Consider the following 15,231-nt stretch of genomic DNA (forward strand, 5'->3'; position numbering starts at 1 on the left):
ATCTCCTCTTTCTTATTTAGCTCCAAGATCAGGAGAGTATCTCGAATAAACAAAGCTGCAGGTTCAACTTTCAGCCTCCCGTCAGAGCTTGGGGCAGTGGGCCACCCTCTGTGGCCATTTACATGTGATTAACATCACAAAAATGTGGCCCACCAGTACAAACTGACACTAAATCGGATATTTACATCTAGAATTTCACACTCGGTATTGGCCACACGGGAAACAATGACATCCAAGAAGGATGTCACAGTATGTTGCAAAACTGAAGTGTAACAGTGATTTTTCCTGTTAAAGGGATATTGGGAGTGTGGCCACCTCCACCAGGCACTCCAGCCCAGGACCCTCCTGCATGGCTGTACAGACCTGTCGCGCTGCTGCAGCCCAGCTCAGCACCCAGGGACCCGGGGTCTCTGCCCAGGCTGAGGGATGTAGTTACAAGTTCAACCAGCAGCAAAGCCTAGCATGTATCCCAGAGACACACAGACAGAGAGGACACCAACACACCTGGCTATGCTGCTGTCAGCAGCACCTGCACACAGGACACACACCACACAGTAGCACCCACAGCAGTGTCTCCATCTCTGGGGGGCTCACAGAGGCAGGAGGTCACTGGTGCAAGCACATGCTCAGCACTCACTGGGGTCACAAGCATGGGCACAGCTGTGGGTCCACTAAGCAGCAGTAAGGTCCCTCTGTCCCCCTTGCCAGCACCCCTGTCCAGCCCGAACTTCTGACCGGTCAGTCCCCTGCTCACTGGTTGATCCAGCTCAGTGCTCAGTGCAAACACGCAGCATTCACGCCTTTGCCCCACCCGCACCCCACACTTGCGGGTCACCCCACAACCCACATGAATTGGAATAATCAAAAGCATGTACAGGTATGTGTGAAGGAATAAAAGCTGTGGCATACAGATGCTTATAATCTACTCTTCATTATTAACAGTGGCTTCCAAACAAAAAGCTAGAACACTGTTTCAGAGTGGAATATTAATTCCCTCATGTTTAATAAAGGAGAGGCAAAATATATATGCCTTTGATATGCATTAAGACTGCTGTCTAGAAATATGGATTAATATTTTGGACTATAGCATTCAAGCATTTTTTATAATACTGCAATGACAATGTATATGGTACACCTCTTTTAAGGAAAAAAAAAATCACATGTAGAAAGAACATGCCATCTCTGACCTGGAAATTATTTTGACAACTGTTAAACAGCATTTCAGCCTCCACCTTTCAATCTTTCATTCAAGAACTGCTTGAGCAGCAATCACACTATATTTCTTCCTACCATGCAAAGAGCATCAGGCACAACAGCTCCCAACTTGTACCAAATTTAACTGAAATAACATTATTTTTGTCTTGATTTAACGCCAGCCGGCAACTAAGCACCATGCAGCCGACCACTAACTCCCCCTGAAGCCCCAGAGGGATCAGGAGAAGAACTGGGAAGAAGGTAAAACCTGGGGGCTGAAATAAGAAAAAATTAATAATTTAAATAAAGTATAATAATAATAATAATAGTAACAACTGTAATGAAAATGAGAGACAAGGAGAGAGGAATAAAACCCAAGGGAAAAGAACAAGTGATGAAGAATACAACTGCTTACCACCCACTGTCTAATGCCAAGCCTGTCTTCAAGCAGCAATCTGCAGACCCCAGCCAGCTTGCTCCACTTTATATACCAAGCACAATGTCCTGTGGCATGGAGTATTCCCTGGGATAGTTTGAATCAGCTGTCCTGGCCCTGTTCCCTCCCTCCTTGTGCACCGGGTCCTTGGCAGGGCATCGAAAACTTGAAAAGTCCTTGGTTCAGTGTAAGCACTACTTATCAAGGACTAAAACATCTGTGTGTTTTTAATGTTATTCTCAGCCTAAATTCAAAACACAGCAATGTACCAGCTACTGAGAAGAAAACTAACTCTACCCCAGACAAAACCAGGACACTTTTAAACTATGTTCTCCTTCTTAGCCAAAGAAGAAACAAAACAGAGGTCAGACAAACAAGCAGTGCTGTTACTCCTCAGAAACCCTCTGTTCCTCCATCAAGGGCAGGATCAGGGCCACACTCCCCTGTGGCCAGCCAGTGCTATGGCGTGGAGGCAGGGGACACCCTGCTAGCCCTCTGGCACTGGTGCAGGGGAGAAAAAAACCCAAATAAACCAAGTGGTTTCAAATAAATAACGTGGTACCAAAGTAGAAAGAAACCTCACAAATGCTCCAGTAAAAGTTGCTGATGTGTTTCCACAATTCAGAGCAGCAGTGGACACCCGAACAGATTTTTACTAGTCATCATGTCTTTGCTCAGCATTATGCCCCTGGACTCTGAGTAACTCTACTGCTTTTTCTGGATAAGGAATCCTGCACGACAAGCATCAGGATCAAAAAAACTATCACAGAAATCCTGATGTCAGAGTAAAGAATCAATTCTGGAAGGACAGTAATGCTTCAGCACCAGTTACCACTGTCATCCTTGCAAAGTGAAGAATGTACTTCCTGTTAAGTAAAGAATAATGAGCTGAGCAAGCAGCACATACTCTCTCCATGCTGCTGTAATGCATGACTTGAAATGGTAGGACATGTTATGGAGGAGTTTGTTTCATTCCGTATCTGGTGAAACGTGGCCCCACTTGAAAGTGGGGCTCAAATTTCTGGAATATATGGCTCTGTCTTCCTTTTAATACCACATTTTTACATTCAGACACCAGCAATGCAAGGCTAGATTTTTAGATATGGAAGCTCTCCTTGGTATTTCCCTCCACAACATTAAAAAGAGACTAGGTATTTCCAGGTTATGTGCAGTTAATAACACAAGCATGAATCCATCCAAAAGAGAGAAGGGGGTGTCAGAGCAAAATCACACACAATAGGAGTGTTTGGTTTGCATCACTTCTATGATTTATACACCTAGTTATGTACTAAAGCACACTGTGCCCTCAAGGGCAGCCCACTGAAGGGGCAATAGTGTTCAAGAACAGGACAGCATGACCATACAACTCATTACAACACGAGACCTGCCTTACTGAGTCTGGCTGAAGTTTCACATATCCCATTTCCCTATCTCTAGCAGTAACCAACAGCATATATAAAAGAAAAAAACAGTGTTACAGAAACAGGTCAGATACATTTCAGCGTATTTCATAAACTGTCCTGGGTTTCTCTTCAGTGATTTTATCCCACCTCCCCTTGAAAGTATCTATATTTTAGCATCCAAAAGCTTCTAGAGCACTAATACTTTGATGGCATACAAAGTCTGAAGCAAGGTAATCGGTGGAAGAGCACACACAGGCTGATGTCAACATGAGGGGTAAAGGAAAAGCACACCAGCTGTCTTTCATATGCTAACAACATGCAAAATTGCTAAAAGCCTTGGGACATCAGGAGGGAAGGAGAAGAAAGGAAGTTCCTATTCCATACACTTCACAGTGCCACGCTGCAAACTCAAGACCATGTTGTCAAAATACTGTGAGAAAAACAGAGGGATGGATATGGGAGAACAGCAGCATATCACTCACTTGTACTGGGTGGCAAGTGCGTCCCAGCTGCAAACATACACAACAGCTTCAAGTGCATCAGCAAACACCAATTCCCACAACAGTAACATCTACCACAGAAACATCCACAAGGAATGAAAATATTTCATTAAAGCTGATATAGATTCTCAAGAACTGTCTGGTCCTCCTTAGAATGTAAATTCAACAAATCTAAGGTTCTGAAAACCAAGACATAAAAGGTTAAGGTATAATCCCTGTGACTTGAAGCTCTGTCCTTCAGCAGCGCCCAATACAACCATAACACACACACACTTTCAATATCAACTACACTGATAAATATCTGTCTGTACCTTCTTTCAATTTTGTATTCTAACACGTCTGCAGACATCTGCAGTTTCCAACTCTCTCCCTCCAGCCACCTTTTGCCTGTTTCTAAAAGACACAGATACACGCCCAGTTGGTTGCTCCTTGTCAGATTGACAGATTATGTGTACCGCAAGCTAAAACTGACCATTCCTGTTCCAAGTAGATCCCCTACTCCAGGGGTCCTCAAACTACAGCCCGCAGGCTGGATACGGCCCCCCATGGTCCTCTTTCTGGCCCCCGGTATTTACAGACCCCCCCGCCGGGGGTTGGGGGGGGGAAACCAAGCAGCCGCAGATGACTGCCTGCCACTGCATCCGTGTGCTGGCCCCCTGGTTAAAAAGTTTGAGGACCCCTGACCTACTCTGTCTAGATTTAAAGTTTGAGTAGCACTACCGAAATGAGGCAAACCAGTGTGATGCTACCTTTCCTAATACACATTAGGTAATGAAATGGAAGAGATCAATCTTTCCAAGAGCAACATGGCCTTGTGAAGTACAAAATCACAGTCCCATCCCTTCCAAAACCCTTCCACAATACCTCTCTCCTGTGCTAGGTGCAACGGTACTGAGTATTAGTCTCCAGGTAACTACCACAAGCTACTGTGAAGGAAAGTAAAATAGGTATGTAGCCTTAAGGCCACGTCTTAATCTTTTTTTTCAGAAACTGAACAGACTAAATTTAGCGTTCTAGAAGGAAGAGTTTGAACCTTAGCACTGCAGTGTTTTATGTTTCTAGCCACTGCGCAGAAGAGGTGAGAGTGAATCCTTGGGAAGAGAAGCAGGGGACTGTGTGCATCCTTTACCCTTCAAGCTAGACAGCCATCAAGCAGAATGGAGGTTGCTGGGAACAGCTGCTGAACTAACCTGCTGTCTGCCTCTTCCAGCTAGTCAGCCAAGCTCCAGCTGTGTGACTTCAGTGTCAGCCACTCCAGTAGTAAACCACAACAGCTTTTAGAAGTTTCATTTTTAAGTGAGGAGTAGACACAAGCTGCAGCTGCCAGCTACCAGACAGGAAGGGAAGCCTGCTTCATGATTCAGAGAAAGGCTCACTGCCTTCAGTAAGTTTGTGGCTTCCCCTTTGAGCTTCAAGGACACTGTTTATCACATGGCTGCATGGACCAGCCTCGTACTTGGTGACCTGGGTTCTTTTCTCTACTAGTGAGCAGTCAGACGACATCATATAAGGCAATTTCAGCTCTGCGCTTCAGCATCTCCCCTTCCCCTCATTTTATTGATGTCACTCAGATAATGTATTGTCTCCTTTATACAACTCTTTTAAGATCTAAGGATGAAAGTACTGTATGATAGTTAAGCAGTGAGTCACTGAAAACTTGAAAAGTAAATACTTCCTGAAGAAACCATCTTATAAACTAACATCTGTTGGTACATCACATATAAAGTGCATGTACTCCCTGCTATGATTGTGTGTCATTCCAAAACTACAGTGTTATTAAACAGCTCATCTCCACACTGGTACCTCCTAAATCTACTAAAAATAAATAAATAAAATATTTTATTTTATTATGATGGTAGGAATGGAAAAATCTTACAGAGCTATTTAATCTCAGCACCTCTGTGCAAATGCATGCCTTACCAAGCAGGTTGCTACTTACAGTAAGCACTGTTTTTTAAAATCTGCTTTTAAGTCTCCAAGTAGAAAAGGCTTAGGAAGCCTATTCTACACCCTAACAGTACTTACTCATTTTGACTTCTCTCTGATGTTGTGGCTAATTAGCATCTCCTACTCAAACCTGTGTCAGACCTTTCCTGCTTTTACTTTCTGTCCTGGTTTTGGCTGGCATAGAGTTAATTTTTTTCTCAGTAGCTGGTACAATGCTGTGTTTTGGATTTAGGCTAAGAATAAACTGAAAACACACGGATGTTCTCATTCTTGGTAAGTAATGCTTACTCTAAATCAAGAACTTTTCAAGTTCCCTGTGCTGTGCCAGCAAGGTGGTGCAAAAGAAACCGGGAGTAGGCCAAGACAACTGACCCCAACTAGCCGAAGGAATAATCCATACCATGGGACACCATGCTCAGTATACAACGGGAGTGGGGTTATCTGGGGACTGCTGTTGCTGCTGAGGGACTGGCTGGGCATCAGTCAGCAGGTGGAGAGCAGTGGTAATGTGCATCACTTGCTGGGTTTTTTCCCTTGGGTTTTATTCCTCTTTCTTTCTCTTTCTTTTTCATTAGTACTGTTGTTATTATTATTATTATAATATTTTATTTCAGTTATTAAATTGTTCTTATCTCAACCCACAAGTTTCACCTTCTTCCTGATGCCCCTCCCCATCCTGCTTTGCTGGGGTGAATGAGCAGGCAGCTGCGTGGTACTTGGTGGTCAGCTGGGGTTAAAACATTACACTTTTCAAAGCTTTACTCTTCTCCTCTCAGCCCTTCAGGACTATATACCAAAGAATCTGAGAGATAGAGTCACTTATTGTTCTTTCTAGTTATATAATAAGCACATGGTATTTCACAGTTTTCCCCTCAATATGAATATGAACTCTTCAAAGACCTTCATACTTCTTTGCAATTTTTATAATGCATTACCAAACCTTTTCTAGCAGGGAGGTGAACAAAATCAGTATTCTAGACAAGTATTGTCCACCAGCTATCTACAGGTAAGATTATAAAATTTTGCTTCAAGAATTGAATATTACAGGAATAATTTCTGACTTTCAAACAAAAGAAGATCATTGCAGACTCTTGTGAAAGTTGTACAAAGATTTCCAGTTGCTACCTCAGCTGCTTAAAAAATTGAGACTGTTTTGGAGGTAGATGTGAACCACAGTGGAGCTAATGTTGTTCAATGGGCCTAAGGAAAAGTGTTTTGATCTACTTCCACTTTTAACCATTATAAAGTCAATGGAACAAGTCTAATATACAAAGACATTCACATGAAGAAACACGCACGCAGTATTCTAAGGACTCAAAAAGCAAAAGCATCAGGTCAAAAAACTTTGTAACAGCCTTCTGTTGTTAGCGAGAAACACACCTCAGTGAGAGCTCAGAAACAGTAACTTCATAACCCACACTACAGGATTCGACTTCCACCCTTCCCACAAAGAAGTCAGCAATTCTATATTAAGAGCAACATGCAGTCAAAGAATCTGGCATTACACTAAGAATGTGTAAGTGAACAATGCTATTTAAGAAAAAACTAAACTGCCTAGAGAGGAAAGGAGGAACACATTCCCAGGCTAGACAAGCCTGCCTTTGTGTTGGACAGAAAAGAAAGGTAATTACTTTAGTCATCCACTTCAGAGGACGGTTATAAAAGCCTTCACTGGCCTTGATCTGCAGTGCAGTTAAACACACCACAGCCCAGACAAAGTTATTTTCCACATAGCTTCTGCTATGAAGAAAGTATCAGGCACACCTGTTTCTGGCTTCCCTATATCAATGATTGACATGTGAAGCCAACAAGTAGACAACTAGTAACAGACGTTCTGTGGAGAAGCACTGCTCCTGCTTGCAAGAGCAGAGACTCTTGGGGAAATAATGATAAGTACCAGCACTTGCATCCTGGCCTGGCTGACCCCCTTCTTTGCGATGCCAACCTGACTCACTGTAGTACACAAGGACCTACCTCTGAGCAGCTAACGGGGCTGGCAGCTGTGGCAGAGAGGCGACCCTGCCAAGTACTGTTCCTAACACTGCCTGCAACCTGTATGGCTTCTGATTGTTAACAACAGCTGCTATGCTCAGACTAAAAAGTTGCCTGTGTACACTCAACATTATAACTCAGCAGGTACTCTTGAACTGTAAATATAACTTCCTGAGGAGGCAGTATCTTGAAAAAATAAGTATTTTTTCTAAAATACAGCACTGACCACATATTTGCAAGTGTGTCAGGAGATGGCTCTGATGTGCAACATCTATGTACGAATTTGGATTTGTATCTTTGGAGGAAAAACCAGTGTGCAGACACAGTGGAAAGCATCACAGTACAGTCACTACATCCATACTTCTGGACAACCGAAAAAGCAGGATGATCAGATGTGTCTCACCTGCACTGCAGAGTAGACACACCCATTGAGGTCACTTCCACTGATAATAACAAGAAATATTTGTGAAAGGAAGAAAGGAGCAAAGAAATATTCTCAGGAGGCTGCTTAGCAACACAAGACAAAACTATACATTCATGGAATGAATAACGAGTGACTACAGCCACCAGTTAATTATCTGAAAACTACCACTTTGCTATCAAAAGACAAAAATCTGTATAGGAGGAAATTCATTACCAACTTTTCTTCTTAACGTGTTCAAACATTTGATTTTACCTCTGTTGCTTCTGCTTTTTTCTCTTCCAATTTGGAAGAAGTTTCACTTGTCTTCTTGTCACCATGCTGTAAGTAGAGAAAACAGATGTTCAGTTATTAAGATCTTAAATTATACCTTCTATGTAGAGAAAAACCCAAACATCTTAGTGCATGTATGGTTCCTTTCCCCTACCGCAACACAACAAAGGGGAACATGGTAAGTTTTCCTTCTCACCAATGGGCAGGACTTCTAAACAACCTGCTGGATAACTTTAAGTGAAATCAAGGAAAATCATGACTTCTAGGGAAGTACCTGTAATGTGATTGTTCTTGCAGAAAGTCCTGAAAGATATTAAGCTATCACTCATCCCTTAGCAGCACACAGCACTACAATACTTGCTTCAGAAACACTGTCAGTTCCACAAGCTTCAGCAGAAACCAAGCAGCTCTCAGAGACACCAACATGACATGTGCAATCATGAAGATCCACTCCAACACCTGAATCTTCTTCAGACACATTAAAATGCTCATTATGCCCAGCCCTCCTTACCTGGAAGGAAGCTGTTACTATGATTTCTAGAATTCTGCTGCTGATATACAACAAATGAATTCTATAACGATTCAGACAGTGGTACACATTAGGAAATACAGTTCTTCCAGGTTCCCCAAACTTCCTGCATCTTTTATCCCCTCCAAGACTTGAAACCTCTTGCTTTCATCTAAATTGCTGACATGCAATCCGGTTTGCTAACAACATGCCACAATGCACAGAAAGTTTGTTCAGTGTGCACACTGCCATCCAGTGCCCATTTTACTCCCTGCACCTCTGAAAAGCAGTAAATATGGCCCCTCAAAAAATCTTTTTCCAAAGCATATTGTTTGACCACTAGGATAGAAAAGTAAAAAGCAAGAAATTTTACCATGAATGTAAAAGACAAGACAATACAGCTATTATCTAGTATCTCAGGTAGTATAACTTCTCATGGCAGCTGAGACATCTAGGAATGAGGATTCATGTCTGGTTTGTTTTGTTAAGTAAAGGCAGGAGATGATTTGAAACCCATTTATTCCTATCTATTCTGAGGATCGAGCTGCAGGAGGTAAAGTTTGCTAACCCACTAAAGTAATGAGTTCCTATGGATTTTTTCTTTACATGGCTGCAGGGAAAAGTAATGACGCATGTATCACTGCACCATCTTCAACAGGAATGTGTTAAAGGACTTCGGCAGACAGGTTGGGAAAATACTACAGCTGAATGAACAAATAAAACCAAAAAAACCAGTGTCTCTCTAATCTGTTTCCATTATGATGGTACATGACAAAAATTTCAAAACCTGTTTTAGACAACCTCTTAATAATTCAAGTTTTAAAATTAGTTTGGGCATGACTAAGACACTTAACAAGTTTTAAAATCGAAAATGCTATTCTCATATTCCAATTGTACCTCTTCAGAGGAAAAACAAGCCCCGTAGGCTGTCGTTTCAGGTAAGAGATGAATTGATTCACTGCCCCATAATAGCACTTTCAATATAGGCACAATTACCCAGTTATCTGCGCTTTTTACTGCTACAATAAAAGCAAACCACACACATACCAGTAAGAGCAATGTCAGTGAGCATGCTCTTGCTGACGAAACAGTAACTCCAGAGCCAGCATTGATATAAGGCGCAGGAGCTACAGCTCCTGCCCAGCAAAACTCTGCTGTATAGACTGGGCTTTCTTTCTATATGGATACCCTCAGCATCACAACACACCTAAAAGCCAAGTGATACTCTGAAATCAGCTAACTCAGCTAATAAAGCAAACAAGCCTTTCTGTACATTGCAGGTATTGTATTGGTTTTGTTTATTTTCCTCTTCAAATTTGGACACAGCTTTAAAAGCTGCAACACCAATTAAAGCCCAGATGTTTAGGGTTTTTTTTCTTTCATTAAATCACGTCACAGAATGCAGGAGCCTTACCTAGTTCCTACTGAGTGTGCCAGGGTTTTACCAGGGCCAAATCCAGCATTACCTTTTCTCCCCAAGTCCACTTCCTCACATCCACACCATGGAAACCTGTACCAGACAGGACCACAGCATCAACAGGGCTTCCAGTCCCACAACTATGAAGAGGGAGTTACACTGCATCCCAACAGAGGGACAGAGCTCAGAGTGTCCTCTCTTGGGTGTTGAGGCTTCAGCATTCACCTGCCCCAGCACACACTGCTCCTGTTTTCCCATCCCCTGACCACACAGTTGTCAGGTGCAGTGGTCTGTGCTGTTTGCAGAGGGCAGGACAAGGGCGCTGGCAGGATTCCCTCAAGCAGAATATCAACTCCACATCCCCGAGGGACCCCATGGTGGCTTCACTGGCCAGAAAGGACAAGAAATGGACCAGGACAAGGACCACAACTTTGCCACCCCTAAACTGAAGTCAGAGAGATATTAAATGCATGCCATCTTCCCTTCAGAAGGCTATGTCAAACAGCACCTATAATAATGAGATTTTGACTTAGAGGCCAAATCCTCTTTATTTTAGCCATAGGAATAAAGCATGTATGGTCCAACCAAAGTAATTTTTTATCCATTAAGTGGGGAGTGTGTACACATTAAGCGCTGATACTCTCCGACCTCAGATAATAAAACAGCCTATGAAAGTATTACCTCTCTTGAAAGTGCCATCCCGAGGAGGTAACCTTGGAAAGCACAACTTCCTAACACACCTTCTCAGAAGACCATGGTGTTTCCTGAAATGGCCAATGCTTAAGATATGAGAAGGGATGCTGCTTCAAAAATGCCCTTCAGCAGCTTGCTTCTGGTCTGCACTTCCGAGCTCTGCACCTTCTAGTAAAAAAAAATAAAGAATAATAATAATAAAAAAATCAACCTCAGTAAAAGACTAAGCTCATGTTTTCTGGGACACCATACATGCATTGCTCCTTTACACTCCAAAGTAGATAATGACAGAGTTGACTTTTCCTTTGGGCACTCTTTCTGCTCATCTTTCCTTACAATGCCAAAGAAATACATACATAACCAGGACAGTAGACAGGGGCAGCTCCAGCTGTGTCACACAAACAGTGGGCATACAGCTGAAGCTATTTCTAGTTTAATTAATGAGCTAACAACAATTTCTTATAGTTGCTAAGTTGGCCCAAAATATCTTCCACTTCCACTAACAAAATGCAAAACACAGAAACCCACCCATAATCACACATTTACCAAATACACAAAGAATTATCATGAACAAGAAAGTTTATCCTGAGATCTTCATCCTGTTCTACAGTGCACAAGAACATCACGACATTCTTCTTTTATGGACACACATTTACCTTCTGATGCAGAGCATACATGAACTAGAAAGTAATAGGCCTAGGTGAAAAGCACAGAGCAAAATACTAAGAACTGAACACACAAGTGCATCTTCAGCCTGCACTTGCAAAAATCAGACCTCAACTAAAGATCTTGCTTCAAGAAATTCCTTCTAAGTCCCAGAGGCCCCATCAGCATTAACAAGCCTTTGGTTCACAGCCATTGCGCAGCATCTCTGAGGACTGCAGCAATGACACAATCGGTAACTGGGTGAGAAGAGACACTTCCTTGCAGGATTCTCATCTGAAGAAACCAACTTTGCATTACAGGTATTAAAGGGGAAGTTATTGTTCTATGCAGATAGGAATCTGACCTTTGTTTTTGAGTAGAAATTGAGAAAACTGAGATCTTTGATGGTACTTAGAAAACCACCAGACCTGAAGAGATGTCAGGGGAACTTCAACCAGTGTAAGGAATGGAAAGGTGAAACCTGGATTTCTTCTTACAGCCATCCCACTCTGCTCTAAATACACCAGCCAGTAAAACCTCATTAGAGCAACCAGTGAACCTCTTTTGTGTCTGTTCCTGTCTCCTACCTTTTCTGCTTTGCTTACTCATCCTTTAGACCGTAAGGTCTTCTAGGCAGAAACTGGAAGAACCCCAGTCTCACACGGAGGCCTGCTGGTGCCAGCAACTGTAATGAAGTGTTTACAATGGAGCACATGGAGGAGCGGTTTCCTTACCTGACCACACCAGCAGTCACATTGTTTTAATGTCTTTTATTCCCATGGCTTCAGTGACCCTGGACTGCTGAGGCCTTTAACATCTGTGTCATCACTTAATGCAGCAACTCCCAAACTTTCCTCCTTGTGACTCTGGGTCACCACACTGTATGACTGATTTGACCTCACACTAATGAATGATTGGAAACATTACTGAATGCTGATCCAAGCTACTTAGAGCAATTTAAAAATACAATTACAAACTCAACAGATCTAATCTACCTGGCATTTAGGAAACACATTAAAGTGGTGTCTTCTCTGAAAGCTACCTTACTGAACGCATACTTCCTATAAAACTTTTAAAAGAACACAAACTTCTTTTCACCACTCCATAGAGGCCAACTCCTTCCTTATATGACTAATAAATTACGAAGAAGACTTCTTAAAGCAATTGCAGGTTCGTCACAGCAATAAGGAGTGACCTAACTCCAGCCAAACCACATGGAGCCATCAGAGAGCTGTGGTTTGCTCGGGGAGTCTCTAGCAAGTGACGACTATTCCTGGCAGCTCCACCACCCACCTGAAGTTAAGAACATGTTTCCAAAAAAAGGGCAGGCTGTGGAGAGTTTTTTGCAAAGCTGAAAAAAATCCCATGTAAATCCTGTTTTATGTCACAAACCACTGTACTTTGAACAAGCAATACAGTTTCATCAGCATTGGGCTGAAAATGATGAAAATAGCCAATAGCATGACAAAGCCTGGCGTTCAGCATCTCTTGTAAAAGACTGCGGAGGGATTATGAAAGCACATCCCGGGAACACCACGTTCCCATCTGACCTGAAACGCCACTACACCAGCGTTTAAAAAAAGCACCGATCTGCCTCCTGTCACCACAAACTCCTTTCCTTACCCCTCCACTGGCCCTCACGCCACAGAGGGGACGGGGCCTTCAGGCCGTCCCGCCCGCGGGACCCTCCCCAGCCGCGCCGGCTCCGGGCCGTTCCCCCAGTCGCCCACCACCCCGCGAGGGTGTCCGCGGCCCGGTCCCGCCCCGCCGCAGCCCCAGCCCCGTATTTACCATGGCGTACCACCACCGCGCGAAGGCCATGGCGCTGCGCGCTGCTCCTCACCGCCCGGCACGGCGCGGCAGGGCACGGGCCTCGCTCCGGCAGCCGCCTCCACCCCCGGGCGGCACCCGCCCCGGCAGCGGCCTCCTACCGCCGGGCCCCACGGTAGGGCGGCGCCCGCGGCCCCGCCGAGGCCGTGGGGCAGTCGGGGCTGCGCGTCGCGCCCGCCACCTCCGTACCCCCGTCACCGCCATACCCCACCGCTGTACACCCCTTCCCCGGCCCCCCCGCTGCCGCCCCACCTTACCGCCGCGGACGCGGCGAGGGGAGGCTGCCTCCCCTTTCCGGCCTGCGACATGTCTGCGGGTCCCCCTGCCGCCTGCCCCCTGCGCTGCCGCGGGCCCCGGGGAAACGGGAGGTGGCCGGTCGCGCCGCTCAACGGTCCCAGCGCCACAGTCGTCTCGCACAGCGGCCGGTCCCTCCCCTTCCTGCCGGCGCCGGGCCGGGCCCGGGCTGCGGCCCCGAGGCCCGCGGGGGAAGCGGGGGGCAGGGGCCGCTGTGGCTGAGCTGAGGCGGCCGGGCGGGCGCGGAGCCTGAAGCGGCGGCCCCGGCGCCCCTTGCCCTGCCAGCGCTGGCGGCAGGACGACGGTCACCTGCAGCAAGAGTGGCTTTTCTTAAACACGGGGGAGTTTGAGCAAAACACAAAAAGCACAGAAGCTTTCCTATTCCTCATACAAGTCGGTCCCCTTGGAAAAGCGTTGGGTATTGATACTCGGCAAGAGGCTGGTGCCCAGGTGCCTGCCCCATCGTGGCTTCCCCCAAGATGGAGCTGGGTGGCAGGTGCCTGTGGCTGCTCCGGCACCCCAGCTCTCCAGCCATGGCCATCACCTCGGCCTGCTCTGGTGCAAAGGGCGAGGGACACCTCCCCCCGATCTGAATGCCGATGTGAATGCCCTCGGTTCTGAAGTCAGGCATGTATCCTATGGGTCAGTGTGGTTGTGAGGCTCACGTCCAGAGGATTTACTGTGGTTTAGGTTATTAAACAGAAAAACTTTCAAGATCTGATTTTTTTTTTAAGAAAGTCACAAATGTCCCCATCCATGTGGGTCTTTACACAAATGAGCTACCCAGGATGTACTGGTGGCTCTTCCAAGACACCACAGGGACAGGTAAAATTAAGCACGACCAAACCACCCCGATAACAGCTGGAAAATCCTCCATGAATAGGAATGGTGCAGCCCTAAGCCGGGTTTGAGTGAGCCTCCCGTCAGTATGCATGTGTAGCTGGAATGAAAAATTCACCACTTACCAAGAGCGGTTCTCCGAGGCTGCCTCAGTAAAGAAACAAACTGCAACTGAAGTGCTGGGGCAAATATTCTTGAAGTGTACTGGCAAGAGCAATGTGATTAATAACATGAAGTCAACCTCCAGTGAAAGGGGTTCAAAATGCAGTCATTGCCTTGCAGGTGCATGCACACCCCAACACGGGTTGTGTGCAGGAATTGGCATGATTTGCAGGCTTTGTCGCACCCAGGAATTGTTTCTACACAGCTTAAGTAAAAGGAGTAAGCATTTGGGGTGTTCTGGGCCAGGGGATCCCAAGTTTCGGCTGGCTGGGTGGAACAGCCATTGGGTAAGTTGTGTTACTCAGTAGCAGCAGCGGCGGCGGTGCCTGGACACAGGCCCAAGGAAGGAAGCCATGTCTATCAGCAGAGGGAAGCAAAGGTGTCAGAGTCATTAGGGACTGGTAGCCACCTCAGCAGCTGCTCCCTGCTTCCACTGGGCAAGAGGCAGTAGGACTAAGCCACTTAGTGGGAAGTCTGTAAACCCAATTAGTGCTTGTGGCTTATCCTGTCACACAGAGACAAGGAGATGAGTGGGTGACGGTAAACCCCTGGTGGCCTTGGGGTGTGGCTTCAGTCTCCTGAGAGGAAAGACTGTTCAGAGGCTGGTATGTTGCTTGCTTCACGCCATCCCTGCCTTTCCTTTCTGATAAGCTCCATGCAGATTCACAGCTGGTCT

The 15,231-nt window shown here is 45.3% G+C and overlaps 1 protein-coding gene across 7 annotated transcripts in view; it reads right to left on the reverse strand.

The window, feature by feature from the left end:
• CAST (calpastatin) overlaps positions 1–13,714 on the reverse strand; it is a 64,018-nt gene extending 50,304 nt beyond the window's left edge. The window contains exons 1-2 of one of the 7 annotated variants that reach the window (XM_080371016.1): positions 13,517–13,714; positions 8,149–8,214 (exon numbers count right to left, since the gene is read on the reverse strand). In XM_080371016.1, the coding sequence (XP_080227142.1) occupies positions 8,149–8,214; positions 13,517–13,567 (117 nt within the window). In that variant the 5' untranslated portion in view covers positions 13,568–13,714. Of the gene's footprint in view, positions 1–8,148; positions 8,215–10,772; positions 11,290–13,220; positions 13,433–13,516 lie in introns of those variants that run through there. The other 6 variants (XM_080371015.1, XM_080371020.1, XM_080371021.1 and 3 more) reach the window with 6 other exon arrangements.
• Positions 13,715–15,231: the final 1,517 nt, after the last annotated feature.

Source organism: Falco punctatus (genome assembly GCF_963210335.1).
Source record: "Falco punctatus genome assembly, chromosome: Z".
In the NCBI taxonomy this organism is placed as follows: Eukaryota; Metazoa; Chordata; class Aves; order Falconiformes; family Falconidae; genus Falco; species Falco punctatus.